Genomic DNA, 18,469 nt, shown 5'->3' with positions numbered 1-18,469 from the left:
GTCACGGCTCGCACTCAGGAGATAACTTACTGCTTTGGTATCCCACATTATCCAAGGACAGATTTACACGTCTGGCTCATCGAAGATTTACTGCTTCTGGTTTATGTACTAAGGAGCAATAAATGCTTCAGGGAACTAAACTCTGCACCATTCCGGGTCTTTTCTTTCTGCCCAGCCTCAAGGCAAAAGGCACACATAAATTCCTACCACATCCATCGTTAGTTACTCCAGTACATTCCCACCCTAAGAAGAATAAGACCAAGGAGTGATGATCAAGCACAAAATGATCACTTCATGCATTTTATTGAGTCTATTTAAATTTGCATTATGACATCTTACATAGGGAACAAACTCCTCCTAAATATTAGCTATCAAATCTGGTCAAACTGTTGTCCGATGACCTCAGAGTACCATTTTGTACTAAACAAGTCCAGTATAAACAGATGTAAAGCACTGTACAAAAAAAAAAAGAAAACTGTTACATTCTCAGTTGAATTCAGGGCTTCCCAACCGATAGCCATACTGGCAGAGAGGGAGATTCAGGAAAGGGTGTTGGGTGTTTTAGCTGAAGGGACCAAAACCACATAAAATAATCAAAACAAACCCAAAAGTATGGTTAAAAGACATCTCAAAAAGAGGTTGGGAAGCCCTGGTATAACAAATGCAAATTGATTTTCTTTTTTAACACAACACAGACTTAATGTACTTTGGGTAAGCTACCATCAGTTCTGTCTGTTCACCTTCCTCCTTCCCTCCCTAGTCAAGGACAAAGAAACAAACAAACAAACAACAACAACAAAAAAGAACAGCCTAGCGTATGCAAAGATTGGAAATATTTCTGAATTTGTTACAGATTCCCTTAATGTGGCTCCGAGCCAACGCTCACCAACACTTGACTACACACCCTCATTAAGCAACGAGTCCTTGCGGTATGATGGGGAGAAAACCAAAATATTGGACACATACATATGTACACGTTATGGTAATGAAAAGGATCTTAAGCCAAAGATAAGGCCACGGCTTACGCCAACCAGGTGAACCTTGCAGTGTGGTGGCAAAGATTGCGTTGGGAGATTCAGAAAAAGCCACCTGGCACTGCCAAAAATCACAGCCCCACGGCCAGCCGTGCCACTGCCTCTTCCCTTGTCTTCAAGTCAGCCCCTCGTTATCATGACACGGCGTGGAGCCTCCCCATTGTGCAGGCAACCCTTGCAAGATAAACATCCCCTGCAATTAGACAGGGAAACAGCCCTTTGGACGCGACGTATTTGCATAATCCAGCTAACTGACAGGAAACTGGGATGACAGTCATTATGTTCCATTGTGTCAACATTAGTGGGAAATACATTAGTTTGCAAGCTGACACAATGGACAATTATGGCTCCTTCAAATCTGGTACAGTATCGTGTTAGTGCAGCTGCTATGCATGCACGTTAATACTTCCTACCAAAAGTCTTTAAACTTTTAATGAGTAATTTCTATGCATGCGGTAGCTACGCTAATGAAATCATTTTTAAAACGAGTCAATTAACTGCCTACAAGTTCTTTGCAAAAAAAAACAACAAAAAACCAACCTCTTGTAAGTGATTAAAAAAAAAAGTGCACATAAAAAGGAAATCTAACAAATCCCAGGAATAAGTCTTCACAGTCTTTTAATGGATAAAGCCTTAATTTAAAGAAAGAAAAAGAAAAAAAAAAAGTAAGCACCCACAACTCTGTATCAGTTTGCAATTTGAGTTAAGCTATCAAACATACTCTTAATTAAAAAAATACCATTCGTTCTTCTAGGTTTTGGCCTCGCAACTGCTTTCGCAGCTGTGTACGGAGGTCCTGCAGACAGAGAGCTGTCCCGTAAGACAGGAATTCAGCTCACCCACCAGATAAGCGCTCACAACAGCAGCTTGGGTGGTTTGCCGTTTGAAAGAAACACCACGATAACTACAGAGGCACGCAGAGGCAGGCGGTAACAGGGAATCCCCTTCAAAAGCAAAGCACAAGCCTTCGACGCAAGAAACCAGGCTGCTCCAAGTGACGAGATGGAGATTTGTGCCGGCTCTGAAGGCAGGGTAAGAGAGGCTCCCACAAGGTGGCACTACGAACCAGGCAGCTGCCGCAACAAGGCTGCCTCTGCCTCTATACTTCTTTTCTGTACGAGCAGGCATTTCAAAATCACAAAAATGGACATTTTAACCTTTCATATGGCTATAAGTGTGAGTAAAGGTGCTGCATCCCACCTGTAATACCAAGAAAGAGCAAACCGAGGGCAGCAATGTGTACGAAATCTCAATACCATAATGACTTTATAAGCTGCAAAATCGGCTAACGGCGAGCCTTTAAAATTAGCGCATTTCACATTTTGTTAGCAACCGAAGTGGAAATACTGACTTTTCCTAACTGCAACATAACTTTAAAAGGACAGAAATGGAATTACCTCAAGATATTAGGGTAAAATGCAGCAGCACTTGGGAATTCCTCTTGCCAGATCCCAGCCCTACAACCGCCCCGCAGAAGGCAGGGGGTTTGTGGATGTGGTACGATACAAAGGCATTTGTGGCCATCACCGAGCTTTTGGCTGCGGATCCCAGCAGCTGGGACACTGCTCTTCCCCAGCACTACTGCAGAGGCCGACAGATGACTCAGCTACACAAGGAGCTCTTCGTTGTATCAGCAATTTAATTCCTGCCAACTTTTCCAGACGTTGGGCACCTAGCTCCCAGCACCTTCAGTACACTCAGCGTTGGAAAAGGTGTGTAAAATATTGAGAACACTCAAGGGCTTCTCAACTCAGGTTAAATTTTTTGTTCTTGGTACCATTTGGGAAACCTCCAACATTCTATCAGTTGCTATCATTACAGAAAGATAAGATGTTAAGGCATGCCACTATTAAGCTATAACAAAACTGTAAAGTTGAGCCTACCAAAGGGTACAGTTACTGGAAACTCAGAACATTAAAAAAGCAAGCTATGTTGAATGACACGCATCACAGCCGTGCCTCACCTTAAGTAGCACTAATGGGCTCCTTTCTTTCTGGTCACCGTGCTCAGTCTTCAGAAATGTATGTCAGGTTTTCAAAATCTAAAATGGCATTCATGTGGAGAAGGTTTTTTTTCCCTTCTGATTCTACGCTCCAGTAAGTCAATAAAGCTACTGGAAACTGCAACCAATAACAAGTATTTGCTATGTGAATGCTACTGGAAGAAATTCAGAAGTGTTATTTTGTTGAAGAAATTTTGGCATCAAATACATTACCTACATTCACGAGAGTCCAGCACCTGAAATTAATAGCTAACTTCCAATTTTAGAGTGATGCATGTCACAGAGGGGAAAAAACTTAAGAGCACGAGCTTATTTATTCCTCTGTTAAAAACAAACAAAATCCCCAAAAAACATGTATTCCCTGTGCCATGACAGTGCGTCCCACGAGGAGGAAAGCAAACTCAATAGCCACTCAGGGTTTCCCACTGAACCAAACACCACAAAATGCACACGTATTAAAAATTTGGAATTTTGGGACACAGTGGAATCCTTAACTGATGAGACATTAAAAATGGCTTAGAGCAGAGACTGTATTTTATGCAACCACCACTAGAAAACATCAAAAATGTTTTTTAATTAGGCAAAAAAAAGATAGGCTAGCTTTGGTTTTATCATCTGAGGAGCACACAACATTTCCCTTACAGCCAGCAAGAGCAGTTCATATCCCTTTGCAACTACCACTCTGGAGGTGAAAGATATACTGCTTTCCCTGTTGCAGACATAAGCTAGGGGGAAAAAAAAAAACAACACCAGGGAATAAACCAAAGACAGCTCATTGAAGTGCAGGGATGTTTTCTCCTGACACCGATGAGTTAAGGTACAGGATCAGACTGGCTGCAGTTGGCAGGGACCTCTGGGTCCATCTGGTCCAAGCCCTGCTCGAGCAGGGCCAACCAAGCAGGTTGCTCAGGACGACGTCAAGGCAGCAACACATTTTCTGGTTCTCCATTTCAGTGTGCCACAAACATACTTCTAAAGATAATTTTTAGTCATTCCAATGGGAGTATAAGGAGTATTTTTTGAATGTGTAGCCAATCTTAGGAATAACATTACATATATTCCAGTAATCAATTACAGTCTCCAAATTTAACGTAGCACTCTAATAATTAATCTCTCCCAGCTAATACTTATTTTTCTGCAGCACTCGAACCAACACTGGATATATCATGTTCACTGAACAGATGCAGAGATTACTAATATTGCTGAAGCTGATGGGGGGGGGGTCACTATTTGCCTGCTGAAGAATCACACAGGGTTACCTCAAACTTCAAAGTAAAAAATGCAAAAATTGGGCATAAACCTGACGGAATAATCTGGTACACACCGGTTTATATTATTATATATTAGTAACCGTATAAAGAAAAAGAAAAAAACAGCCATTAGAACAGTTTCTAATTTTTATCATCTTTTTGGGTGGCATTACTGAGCCAAAACACTGCAATTATAAACATTTAATTTCCATTTTTTAAATGCAATTAAGATGTCTAATTCAACTGTTTTTATATTACAGTAGCTTTTCACATAAATAGTACAGATATGCACTGCTCTTGACAGGCACACAGTTACAAAAGCAGCTCTCTTGTATTTAGTTTGCTCTCTGTGTGGTGGGTTTTGTATGAAAAGCATTCTCGATTTCTAAGCATGGTACAATTTTAATTCTTAATGCGTTAGTACAACAGTGCATTGGAAAAGTACTGAGCTTCTACAAAAAAGCTTTACAATTTTAAAACAGATTTTTTTTTATTTAAACAAGCATAGGCAATTCTTATATTTCCACAACAAGATAAATATCCCAATTAAGCTAACAGCTCATCCTACAGCGTGCCATAGTGATGGGGAAAGGGCTAACATTAGTGTTATTTACACAGACACGTCCAATATTAACCCAGTATGAAAATTAAAAGCATGTTCAAGTGTGCAATTAAATTCGTGTTATTTTTTTCTCAGTCAGTTGGATTTCTTGCAAAAAATCATCTACCACTCATGTACATTAAGCTGGGATGACTTCTCAGATTCCTCATAAGCACAATCTTTAGGACAAAATGTTTATTGGACTGGGGGAAGAAAGGGGCTAGAACTTCATAAAGAAAAAAGTATTTTTAAATGGATAGGCGTCTTTGGACAAGTGAAATTTAATCACACAAACTGGCTAGATCTCGAAACCCCTAATTAATTTTACAATTTTAAAAGCTTGAATTCAGAGAAAATGCTCTCATGAGGGAAGATTCACTCCAAGTCATTACTATACAATGAGGTACCACTCAAAAAGTGGCCATAAAGGAAGTGACTTCTTTGCCCATCACTATTACACTAGCTGCTCGGCCATAAATTCAGATCTCATTTAGACAACACTCTCTCTGTTACCAGACGCTAAGACTGCTCTGCGACAAATGGGACAAGTGGAATTTTCTGATAACCAGCGATCGATGCAGTGGACATGATACTCGTGAGAACAAGGCAGTTTCCGAAGCTTGTTGCCTTCGGTGTACTCTGTAATACACACGCTACAGGTTTTCAGAGCATCGCTCTCACCAAAATTCCTCATTGCTAGGTTGTCAATTTGTTCTTTGGTGAGTCCTCTTGGTTGGTCATCATCATCTTCGTTTAGTAGGAAAAACTGTGCTAGGCTAAGGAATGGTAGAGAACCACTTTCTTCAAACGTGACCGATCCTCTTGTATTCCGACCTTCCCGTCTGGCACCAGATGTTGAACCACCTTCATTACCACCTTCGTACACCTCCCCTGAGCTAACATCCGTACTTTCATTGCTTGAACTACCACCACCTCCGTTCTGTGGCTCAGAAGCATCCACGTTCTGATTTGGAGTTGGGCCACTAGGATCTGCATCACTATCACTATACATAAAGTAACTCAGCTCTCCAAAGCCTGTCATTATCTGCCTCAGCATAGTCTGAATAGCAACTGATGTAGTCTCGCTCAAGCCTGTGTTTAAGATCCTACGAATAGGAATCCTAATGGTACTGACGTAAGTTCTCACTCCAGCCCGTTCTGAACGTGAAAACGTGCGCCTAAACCCTCCCCGTTCGCTCTCGTAAGTGACCGTGTTGTTAGGGGTCTGGGACCGGGACCGAGTTCTGTTGGCTATGCTGTCCCTTTGCCGATACTCTCCGGGACGAACTCTTCTCACCTGAAGATCGAGCACTATGGTAGGAGGCCTCTGCCCAGGAGTTGCAGACTCATTGGCACCATTAGTTTCTGAAGAACCTGCTGCTTGAGGAACAGGTCTTGTTTCAGGGGCTGAAAACAGAACTGCGTTTTCACTTGGCATCTCAGTCCCCACTGTATGCTGCCTCAATGTCACATGCTGCCTAGTTCTAGAGCTTCCCTCAGCTTCATTCACCGAAGAATGGTCAAGCGTTTGAGATGACGTATTGTGATGAGACCTGCGAGTAGCCTCACTCACTGGATTAATAGGTGACCTACTTCTATCAGTCCTAGCCCGTGTCCTCCGCTGTTCTGGGCTCCTACTTCTCGCTCTCCTCTGCCCTCTAGGAGGAGAGGCTTCCTCAGTTGTTAGCTCCTCTGAAGTGCTCCTTTCTGATCCAGGCTGCCTTACAGACGGTGATTCAGACCTTGGAATTTCAGAGTCACTTTGGCTGTTTTCCAAATCCTCCCCACTGGAAGGCTCTACAGATGGCTCATTCTCAGTTTCCGGATTTGTGTTCCCATTATTACGGTTGACATTTATTTCCAAACTGAATCTGAAGTCACCACTATTTGGGTTAGTCCGGCTCACTGCTCTCCAAGATTGGTTTCCTCGTTGCCCACTTCGTGTAGTATTTCCAGTCTGTCGGACTGAATTAAGCCAGTCTATTATAGAATCTCCATTTGAAACATCTTCTGCGGACTCTGCACCTGCGAAAAAGACAGTGAACTACCAAAATTAGAGTACTTAGCTAACTTTGGAGTGATCTTTTCCAAAAACATAAGTGCTTAATTTAAAAAAGTGACAGCTGAGAAGCGCTTAATCCCATCAAGCACAACCATGGTTTCACATGTAGCATCACAGTTCTTATCTACCAGAGCTCTGTTAAGGGAGCAGGAGTGGACTTTTTTTTTCCTAACATGCACAGACAGGCTGCAGCCATCACACAGCAAACAAGTCTAAGTAACACATATTATTTATTGTAAATGGAAAGTCTTACTTCCTGTGTTAAAACACATCAATATTCTGTGTTTTCCTTTCCAAACAATTAAGGGATCTAGCGACCACTGAATTGAGACCTATGTTTGTCCTGACCCTTCACTTGAAGATCAGCTTTACAGCAAACCCATCTCACTAAAGAATGAACGCCAGCAATAAGCTCCAAGAATCCTCCACCAACCTCTTTAGAGGGGTGATAACAAAACCCGTAGAGCACCTTTGGAAGGGAAGAATGGTGAATAAAAACAAAAAGAATTGCCAAAAGCATCCCAGAAGGGAGCAGACAGGAAAACAATCTTAAAAATAAAGAAAAAGAAACCCAAATGGAACTTTATTTTGATGCAAGTAACAGACACGTTATGGGTGAAATCTGTCCCAAACTGATCTCTGCAGCAGATATCAGACATAACGTTCACTTAGTTTTGAAACAAAGCTCACCTTGCACCTGCCTAGGCTTAACTTGTTCCACTCCTGCACTCAAGTTAAGGTCCGTATGGGGTGCTAAAGTTAAGAGTTTTCACAAATACTGTATATACCTCTATTCTCATCACTGTTTTGCTGTGGCGGACCTTCTTTAACTTGGTGTAGCCTTCTCAGCAACTCCTCTTCAGTAATTTCACCTTAGAAAATAAGCAAAGTTTTCCAAAAATATTTCCAAATCATATGTATGGCAAGCATTATCCAAAGCTTCTACAGAAGGTACAAGCCACTGTTTTGTCTTTTTTTTTTTTCCTCTAATTAAATCCTGCCACAATGAGACTGCCAAGCAGGTTGCTAAGGGGAAGTTCAGACACTTCAGCACCACTCTTCCAAATAAGTTTTGCTGAAGGATCCAACAGTTTCAACCTACTCAAAAAAGACAAATGTGCTTTCTGGTTCTGCAACCTCTACAACTCATCAGCAGTTTTCTTCATCCTATACCAATTAAATGACTGTCCAGAGTGGGGAAAAAAATGATAATATGTTCACAAGCATGAAAAAGTTTGAATTAGTTGAAGTCATGTTTTAAATTATAACTGGTTTCAATTAGGCATCATCCTATAAAGAGTCAATTTAAAGTAGTAAGTCAATTGAAAATGGACATAAAAACACCCATGCAGAATCTTGCACCAGATTAATTATCCTAGTTATAAACTCTTAATACCAGCATAAAGTTTTCACACATGCTTACGGGCGATTACTTCTCTATCACAGAAGTCTAAGGGGCCATAACAGGGTCAGCTCTGGATGTTCCCATCAAGTGGTGTGAACACTTCTGTATCTGATGAATCCACATTGTCCCAACCACCTCTCCACGGTGGAGCCCTCAATTTTGAGTATGTATAAGTTAGCAACAAGCTACTCCCTACCACGGAACACAACTGCAGCACATGAACTAAATGGGTGAAAAAGATTGAGGAGAACAGAAAAGGACACAAATCAACTACAAGCGATTCCAGTAAGATGTATATACACAAGCATAACCTACCTGGTGTTCCTAGCAAATTGTTATCTCTCATAAGCCTGTAGTCCTCTTCACTCAGGTTGTTTACAAACTGATAGAAAGCTTCTTCTCGATCTAACCGATCTAGCTGACTCTGACGTTGTGCTTCGGATTGATCGATATTTCCTTTATCACTAGAATCTGAGCTCTCCATCTTGACAAATGGAAGAGTATCTAAAAAAGAAAAAAGAAACTCTTCATTCAACTTAGTGAAACACAGCACGATATTCAGATGTTTAACCTGTAGTATATTCTTCATTAAGTTGAGAAAAAGACTTTGCTAATGAATTTTCAGTTAAGATAGGCTGCATAACCACATGGATCGCAACAAAATCATTCTCAAAGCATGAGCGACTTCCAGAACTACAAAGTCTAGAGCCACCACTACTTATATTCAAAGCAGCAAGTACAAACACATGGAATAGTATCAGTTTACTAAGTGTCCACAACAATCTTTTTGCAATAAAATACTCCTAATACTGCAACTGCCTCATGAATCCCAGAACCATGCCTTACAGTGCCATACAACAGCGTAGCACGAGGCACAAACCATTCATGATTATACTAACTCTAAAAGAGTACTCTAAAAGAGATTAAACATTCATCACTTCTTCCTTCCCTGCACTATGGTAAAGAAAGCAGAAATCAATCTAATTTACTGCCAATTAAGAGAAACACCCTCTTCAACATCCAAGTGAATTTTAACAGAATGGAGGGATTTAAATGAGTCTGAAGATGCTATAGAACACTATATATGGAAAAAAGAAAAGAGACAGGGCTTTTAGTATCCTCCAAAGTGAAAAAAGCAGTTGTAAAATCAGCTCTGTAGTTGTGTGTCACGAGAAGAATTTGCTTGCAAGTTTCTGTAATTAGTGAATTACTGATGTTGATGACTAATACATTTCCAGGACAAAACTCCACTATGTATACCTGCCATAACTTCTGCTTCGAAGAACTATTTTCTATAATGTGGTTTTATTTTTTTTTTAAATATAATCTTCTCCTCACATTGTTTTTCATTTGGAAAAGATACTTCACAGCGTTTCAAAAAAAAGAAAATTAATGAATACAGTGTCTATATTTGATCAAAAATAAAACAAAAGACATGCAAATGCAGGAGACATACTGGCACTAGTTGTGCCATGCAAATATATCAAATGAAGTTAAAATAACTAGTTTCCTTAATCATTATGCCTCGCTACTCACAACATCAAGAATTTTCCTGTATAACTGGTAGAATCTAGTTACTCAGAGAGGTGATTAGCAAGCTAATCCTCTGCATGCTAAAAAGCTCTGCAATAATATTTCCCATCAAAAAACGTTCATTTAAACCATGTTGCATGTGACATGGAAGAATAAAGCTCTTTGCTTCTTGCTGGAAAGTTTCCAACACTCAGACATCTGTCTAGTGCAAAAAGCATCTTTTTTTGGTTTGTCAGCACAGCTGTCAAGTCAAGACTGCCCACAGTTAACACCAGTGCCGCATGATCTCCGAGTGGAGTTTATTTCAGCTGCTATTGTGAAAATTAAAGTGCGCTGACAACCTCTGTGTAGCAGTAGGAAATTCCACAGAGTAGGACATCCCACTATTGCAGACTTGCAGATTATAGAAATAGCTACTCCAATCCTCATTCTGACGCAGTAAAACTTGTTTTAAGTTAGTCATGTTAAAGCATAAACGACCTGTTGGCCCTCTGCATTACAGGTGTGGAAGGCTACTGGTATTTGTCTCCACAAATTTCTTTTTTTAAAAAAAAACCATCAGTAAAAGCAGCAGCAATCTGTAGGGTTACTACCGTTTCAGATGGAAGGCCATCAGCTGTCCCTGCATTGCTACATCTCTGGTGCAATCCGAAGACTGCATGGCCAGTCTGAAGACTCGCATGTGACATGCTGTCAAGTAAACCCACTCACAGGGGAAGTTGCACAACAGTTCCAGCAGGTACATCCCACTCGGACTGGGCTGTTACGAAATCCGTATGCCCTTCAAACCTCACACACGTACTTCTAACGAGAACATAGCTTGCTTGAAACGTGACAGCTTTTTACACGCTTTCTGTAACAGAACTATGACCCCAACTAACTTCAAGACATATCCAATCAAAGGAAAATACCAGAAAGACAAAGCTGCTGCTTTTTACAAGATACACCTGAATAATATCCCAAGTAGAATGAGACTTGATTCCAAAATAAAGCCCAGAAAGATGCATTAGCTTTGGGGAAATACTCTAACCAGCATTTTCTTTTTTTCCATGAGACCGACGACAGTGAAGCAAAGTTGACAGTACAATTAGGAAAATTAGGGAATGCAGTAACGCTAAAGGACAGGGGCAGCATAAAGCTGTTTGTAAAATATTTTCCTCAAAACGGCTGCTACCTTGATTTTTACTGAGTTTGAAACACGTGTTCTTCACAAACTGCAACATTAACATATTTGTAAGCATTAGGCTAATTCAACAACAGGTTTTAAAAGAGTACATTATGTATACAAAGTATGACATTTGTTTACTGCTTATGCTTTGAAATTTTCCTTTTGACTGCAAACTCCAGTGCTTGCGGGCACCTTGGCTATCTAACACCTACTTGACAGAAAGACTTTTGTCCACTCCATTTCAGAAGATGAAGTGGACACTATTCTTGGTCAGGGAAGAAAGGCAGAGGCAAAACAAGTGAAGTTGAGAAAAATGACCTTCTTTACCAACAGACTGATGCACGCTTCAATAGCTGACTCTTTAGGAATGCTGAAACTACAGCGAAGTCAGTCTTTCTTATTTCCAGGCTTGCTCCCCTTTCCTCCTGTTTCAGCTTTCATCTTTCAACTGTAAAGTCCGCTGTTGGTCAAGACTGAAAAGACATCATTGCTAAGAAAAAGCCTTAGATCTGGGATCTCAGCTACAAATCCCATTTACAGGGTTCCCATGGTGGCAGTGCTGCTCTGTTTTTGATGCAGCGGAGGGTCACAAATAATGTGGAAACCCATCCCTCATTCAGGGGATTCAGGCTTCTGCTCTCAGCTCATACACTGCAGCAAATTATGACTGGCCTAAGGAAGCTGACTACAGCAACACAGGGAAACCTGACAAGGGAAAAGCTACAGGTATAATATTAAGTTACAGAAGAATACCCAACATTTGATTATCTAATAAGCAGGTGCGCTTCAACTGTTTCTCTTTCTCCCAGTGGTTTCGTTCAACTCAAAGTAAGACTTTGTTCTTACTCAAGTGAAAAGATTCAGAATTTCCTTATTTAGTGTTCTCCCTTGTCAGCACTGAGTTGACAAAGGGTGGGGAAGGTCACATCTGTGAGTAGGAAGTTCAGATCTGTCAATTACTGCCAACTTCAGCCAAGATATCCAGTAATGAAAATCTTTTTTACAGGAAACAGGAAAAAAATCACCTGAAGGTTGCCCAAAACAAGATATTGTACTGAATCACAGCTAGAATAAACTACTTTTTCTTAAAAAAAATAAGTGAAGGGAAATACTCTTCAGCAGCTGAATATCCAGGTATTTTCCAGCGAATACTACAGTGAATTCTTAAGTGGTGCTCCCATCCTTTGATAAGTCAGCAAAGGATCTTCCCCGCAGTTACGCTTCAACAATCTCAGAGATTTCAGAGCACAGCTGACTAGCTGTCTCTCCACCGCTGCTACAGACTGTGGTAGCAAAAACAGCAAGCCCCAAGCAGGTATTGATACATTATTTTATTCAAGAGGACGTAATATGCTCTTTTGGATAGGGATGATTTACGAATTCTAGATGTTCCTTCAGTAATGCAAAGTGACCATTCTCACGGTACACAGCACAAGAAATATCTTACCTTTTCCCGTATGCCAAGTCATGAGCGTGTAAACAAAAGCCAGTCAGGAATTTACAGTCATTAAAAGAAAACGAGCGGGACAGCAGGCAGTAATAAAACACTCCTGTTGTCCATTTATCTTCACCAGTAATACTGGGTGTCTCCATAGTGCTTAGCATTGACAGACCAGAGAATTCCTCCCCGAAAAGTACTGATGGAATAGAAGTCACGTTGCTAAATTGCTAGCTCTTTCCCCTTCAAAAACAGTTAATATTTCCTGACATCAGTTATCTGCATTGAACACCAAAACACTAACTTAACCTGCATTCTTGAAAACACGAAACCTTAACGTTATAATCTTCATCAGATTTACGAGGCAAGCCTCAAATTTTAAGAGGAGAAAGGCACTTAGCTGATGTGCAGAAACAAATGAGATGCTTACGAGCCTGCTGTGCAGCAAAGATCTCTCAAATTCCCCCCATCTAGGCGTTCCTGGTATTTCAACGTTACGTGCAAAGTCGTAGCGCCCTGTATGTTCGAACGTTTCCTGAATTACCTCATGTCCCAGCAACATAATTAATACCTTGGTATACACAGAAAGAATGATGACAATATGAATAAGTGTCTCATAGATGTGCTCAGCAAAAGGCTAATTTCTCATTTATGATTCATAACCTCATCTTAATTAGGTACTTCAACCAGTAGAGCACCTTGCCTACTCCTAGTCTGCAGGAATTATCAAACCCTTTGACTAAAAGCAGCGACTCAGTAGTGGAAGCTACACCACCTTATATTTCTGGTTTTGGCTTGTTTCAGGTTAACTATTTTCTCCCCACTTTCACTGAACACACCTCAGAGACGTTTTAGCTCTGCAGAAGAGCCACGCAGCTGTCTGCTCAACGCTCTTTCCACAAACTCTGGCTCCAGCAGCTCTAACATACCGTCCCGTTCAGCAGGACCGGCCCCAGCCAGAAGTCTCTCCCATTCCATTTCTCAGATGTCACAGAGCAGCAGCTACAGCGGGCAGTTCTGTTACTCCGGGCTCTTTAAGCACAAACAGAATCAACCTAACGGGCAGTACTGACTCCCCTGGACCACAATCGATCCAACTACTAGGCTTTCCTAGAAGAATCAGAAGTGTAGAAATAGTCTCCATGCTCGTCAGCGCACAACTTCTCAATAACCAAAGCTAGCAGAAAGGCAGACATAACAGGAACTACATCTTCATCTTAAATATTTCATCTCTCGAGACTGCAAGCTCAAAAGCAGAAGCAAAAAACTGTCAGTGAATCCTATCATTAAGGAAAGAAGATACCATGAAACAGTGAAATCAAACAGCTATTTGCATTATACATGGAGCTTCATTGCCTCAAGTTTTTTGTCTTTCTGGGTAGCTACACAAGTCTTCCTTCGAGATTAGACTGAAGGCTATGATGGTGTAGGTACAATTCACTAATCTACATCTCAGAAATGGTAACAAGGAACTTTTCCACCTTTCGAAACTGCAGCATGAATTTTGGACGTACTCCTTTTTTCTCCTACTCTTGCTTTCTGATAGTCTGATGAACAACAGCTCTACACAGTTTCTAGATTTCTGATTAAACTTACCACAAATTCTAAACACACAAGAACTACGTCCTCTTTGCCTCGAAAAATACCACAGAACATGCCCCACTTGTGGAAAGCTGGAAGAAATTTGTCTTCTTAGAAGTATGTCAGGTAAACTGCAATAAAATTCACTGCTAACTTAATATGGAGAGTTAAACACGGATTCAGCCAATTCACTACCCCAGAACATTTCAAAGTAAAGTCCATACAGCAAGACATCACTCTGAACGTACATTTTAAATAATAGAAAGCAAATGAATACTTGTTCAGCACAGCTGCAAAAAAATCCACAGAATAAAAAACCAACGAAAATATTTTAACAGAACAAGCTGCTAAGAAGGTACAAACACTTGCCATCTTACTGTACCCCACCTCAAAGAGATCTAGGCACAAAAACAAAACAATTCATTACAGGTTTCCAGCATCACCTTCTGGATGAAAGGGTGGGACTTAGCAATTCCAGAACAGTGAGCATGTGGAATGAAGACGGAACTAAGAATATATAACACAGCAACAATCACCAAAATAAGAGCTTCACGTTTTATCTTCTGCGCTTATCAGCACAGCATTTTTCACACAGATGTTGAAAACAAAAGACAGCATTTCCTTTTGTGCTCAAACCCAGAGGGTACCACAGAAGGGAAAGTTTAGCGTCCACAAGTCCCAGCACTGGGAGAAGACAGTTGTGAAGCTGGGCTCTTCTCCCCCAGCAGCAAGCTTCCTGCTAGCTCAGCATGCAGAAAGCTCGAAGGAAGAAGTGATATTGCACACCAGTACCCAGCGCTGCCACGGAAAGTCAGCGGCATAAACAGGACTGACAAGTAAGGAAGTTGTGCCCACAAAACCGAAGGCCATCATGTAGCGCTTTGATTTCTGCAGAAGGAGAACTTCTGGTCAGTGAAAGCACCAAGCCAATCGCACCCTGCTGGATTTTACTTAAAGGAAAGCCCAGCTCTATGTTTACTCTCACTTTCTCCACAAAACTGTTGCCAATAGAGCTTCTACAAGAAGGCCAATAAAACACTGCCAATCACTGCAAATACAACCCACCCAGCGATTCTGATGTGAGGATTTTTTGTTGTTATTGTTGCTGTCTAGTACCCAACAAATATGAAAGTGGAAAATACATTTAAGCAAAATCTAAGTGAATTTCAATACCTACCCCTAAGAATGTAACTCCATTTCTGACGACAAACTAAGGCAGGCAAGCTCAAGCACTTTAACAAGATTATGTGCACATATATCTTGCATATTGAAATTAAGGCTGCTCTAAGTGAAATGCTTTTAAGTTACTAAATTAGGAGCAAGTGCGCGCGCCCTGACTTTTCCTACATACTCAATTATCCTTAGATGGTTTTACGAGACTGCACAACTCTGCAGACCTCCTTCAGTAAAAAGCTGGCCTTCAGCACTGCAGATCAGCAGCAAGACACTAACAAGTCCCTCGTTAATAACACGAGGGAGGTACAGCCTTGTGCGTCTCTTACGATCTTACCTGTAGCCAGGAATCTGCACAAAAGCAAAACTGCGTCTGCGTGACACTTCTGGCTGCCCCTACTCACCACACAATGATCCTGCCTCTAAGTTCTTACGCTACTGCTCTGTTCAGAGGTGTTGGTTTTGAGATGCACGAGACCATCATAAACATATCTTGAGTTTTGTTTTATCCCTTCAAGACCAAGTTTTTCAAGCTAAAGAGTTGATAAGCTCTTCTCAAGACTGAGATTATGGCTCAAGAACTCCGATAAATACCCAATAATCTTGCTTGGATTCAGAGATGTTTTAGTACACGGAAATAGAAATATCTACGAAAAAATTACAAAAGCCTAGTAACTTGTTAAGCTGGACTCAAATGGAACCTTTAGGCTCATGTAAATTAAGTCAAAACATTAAGCTACAGCAGTAAAAAAAGATATTACAACACCTCCGCTGCAATTAGAAGCATTCTACCAAGATCAAGGAACTTATTTTGATACATTTCCATAGGGATGAGGAATAAATGGATAAACTAGCCAGGTACATTAACACACGGGTGTTTAAGAAAATATTTCCATTTAGGGATCACATTACTCATTCCCCTAAAAATACTTAAACAGAAAAAAAAAAAAAGAAACATAATGGAGACCAGACACTTGTAGCACTGTTTCCGGTACACCTTGGTATGTCTATGTATTCAGGAATATGGAAAATAAATATGATACAGATGTCAGCCACTACATGCTTAACAAACGCTGGTGCGCTTATTCAGTCACAAACGTTTCTGTAGTCAGAACTGCTGCTGAAGGAAACAATAACTGTCATGTTTTAGCTGTGTAACATTAACAAATTCCTTTATTTTATAATGTATGGTATGCTTTCCACTTGTTAGCAGCAGGGGAGACGAAATTCCAAGCTATAATTTGTTTAATACCAAAATGGTAAATCTCTAGAGGAAATGCAGTCATTTTAAGTGCTAGTTGACCACTACAACAAAACTAAGTATCAAACTCTTAATTAAGATAATTAACTGCCTAAGAAGCAGCCAGCTATTTTTTTATAAAAACACGGTCAAGTCACTGCAATTAACATTCAGGGACAAATTGGTATCGGGACTCCTTTAGCATCCTCATGACAACTGACAATCTGAAACCAACCACTACTGCCAGCCTGGGCAGGGAAATACCTCAGCTGTGCGACTGCACTACTGGGCACAGGGCAGTCTGAATTCTTGTTTATAAGCTCCTCCCGATTAGCTTTTTGAAAAATAAACAAACAAAAATGTTTTTTAAAAATCAGTATTTTTGCTGTGAAACCTGTTGTCAGGCTCCTTCTACTACATGCTAAAATCAAAATAAATAATGAACCTTAAAATCTACACATTACACCAGCTTGATATTGCTCCTCCATTAAAGCAGGCCACCAAAGATGAAGAAATATATTTACAACTGAGCTTGACAATAGTTTTGAGACATGGTAAACATGAATGTCAACGAGCAGTATTAAGAAAAGGAAGGAAGAACTTGCACAGAAAACTAAGGTAACAGCACAGAGGTAACGTGGTTAACGTGCCAACAGGGCAGGAACAGCCAACATTACAGATTTCAGCAGGTCCCAAGCCGATGGAGACCCTCGCAAGAGACACAGCGACAGGAAGAGCTCCTCTGCCCCGTCTCCCACTAGAGGCCTTCTCGTCTCAGCCCACGGGAAGCACAAACCGAGGACACGGTGCTGAAGGGCTGGGGCTGCTGAACGAGGCACTGAGCAGCACGGCGAGGCCTCAGGCAGCGCCTGCAACCGCTCCCCCTCCAAAAAAGGGCCAACTCCCCATTCCTCCCCGCCCGGAGGGCGCAGAGCCCCCAGCCCTGCCCGGAGGGGGGAGCACACCCCCCCCGCGAGGAGCAGCAGGCTCTCCCCCTCCACTGCGTTATTTTCGCTGCTAAAGGCCCCGGGGGGTGACGGGGCCCAGCCCACCCGGGGCAGGGCCGCCCGCCCGCCGCCATCTCCTCCCGCGACACCCCGAGGAGCCGGGGGGGGGGGCAGCGGAGCGGGCCCCGAGGCGCCCCCCGCTCCCCCCCGGCTCCCCCTCGTTCCCCCCCGCGCCTCTCCCCGCCGCGGGCCATTTTGGGCGGCCGCCCGCAGGCCTCCCGCACTCACCGCCCGCCGCTCGCCCGGCTCTCGATGCGCTGCTCTCCCCGGGCTCCCCCCCCCCCAAACCGGGCTCGGTCCCGGCTTCCCCCGCCCCGGCTCCGTGGGTCCGCCCAGAGCCGCAGCGCCGCCCGCCCGCCGCCCGCCGCTCCCCTCAGGCGGCCATTTTGTGCTCCATTGTTACCAAGGAACGGGGGGACCGGAAGCGGCCGCCGACGGCGGAAGTGAAGACGCGCGCTCCCCGCCCTGCGCATGCGCCGACGGCGCCTCCGGGGCCGGGGCGGGGTGGCCGCTTACCAACGAGAGGAGCGTGGAGGACCGCCGGGGAGGGCAGAGCGGCCCCGTGCGAAGGGTGGGGGGGGGGCGCCGCCATTTTGAAGAGGGGCAAAGGCTGGGGTGGGGTGCGAGGCGATGGACGCCCTCTGCCCGCCGCCCCCTGCCGCCCCCTGCCGCCCCCTGCCGCCCCCTGCCGCCCCCTGCCGCCCCCTGCCTCCCCGGGGCTCGGTAGAGCCCAAGGGTGGCGCTGTTCAAGGGTCATGACTGGCAGTTTTAGTGTCCCCACAAGAGGCAGGCCTGTTGGCATGGGGGCCATTTCGTGTCACCTCGCAGCGCGAGGGCAGAGGTGCCAGCTCTTGAGGCGGGCAATGTCCAGCGTTCCCAAGCTAGTTTTTATTTTTTGAGGAAAAAAAATTAGCAGCAAGGCTGTTAAAGATGTTCACCTTCCTCACTCTGTAGATGCACAGGGTTTCCCCTCAT

The 18,469-nt window shown here is 42.8% G+C and overlaps 1 protein-coding gene across 4 annotated transcripts; it reads right to left on the bottom strand.

Moving 5' to 3' along the window:
- Positions 1-287: 287 nt before the first annotated feature.
- RLIM (ring finger protein, LIM domain interacting) lies at positions 288-17,922 on the bottom strand. Of its 4 annotated transcripts, none has more exons than XM_067005200.1 (4): positions 17,898-17,921; positions 8,670-8,858; positions 7,738-7,821; positions 288-6,912 (listed from the first exon to the last, which is right to left on the bottom strand). In XM_067005200.1, exons 2-4 carry the CDS (start codon positions 8,836-8,838, stop codon positions 5,378-5,380), a joined length of 1,788 nt encoding a protein of 595 aa, XP_066861301.1. In that variant the 5' UTR covers positions 8,839-8,858; positions 17,898-17,921; the 3' UTR covers positions 288-5,377. The 4 variants fall into 4 exon arrangements, with proteins under 4 accessions (XP_066861301.1, XP_066861303.1, XP_013040650.1 ...); XM_067005202.1 differs by lacking the exon at positions 17,898-17,921 and adding an exon at positions 17,723-17,882; XM_013185196.3 differs by lacking the exon at positions 17,898-17,921 and adding an exon at positions 13,333-13,454.
- Positions 17,923-18,469: the final 547 nt, after the last annotated feature.

Source organism: Anser cygnoides, chromosome 13, assembly GCF_040182565.1.
Source record: "Anser cygnoides isolate HZ-2024a breed goose chromosome 13, Taihu_goose_T2T_genome, whole genome shotgun sequence".
Lineage (NCBI taxonomy): Eukaryota > Metazoa > Chordata > Aves > Anseriformes > Anatidae > Anser > Anser cygnoides.
Note: the sequence above shows the minus strand (reverse complement) of the source record. Positions and strands in the feature narration are given on the sequence as shown.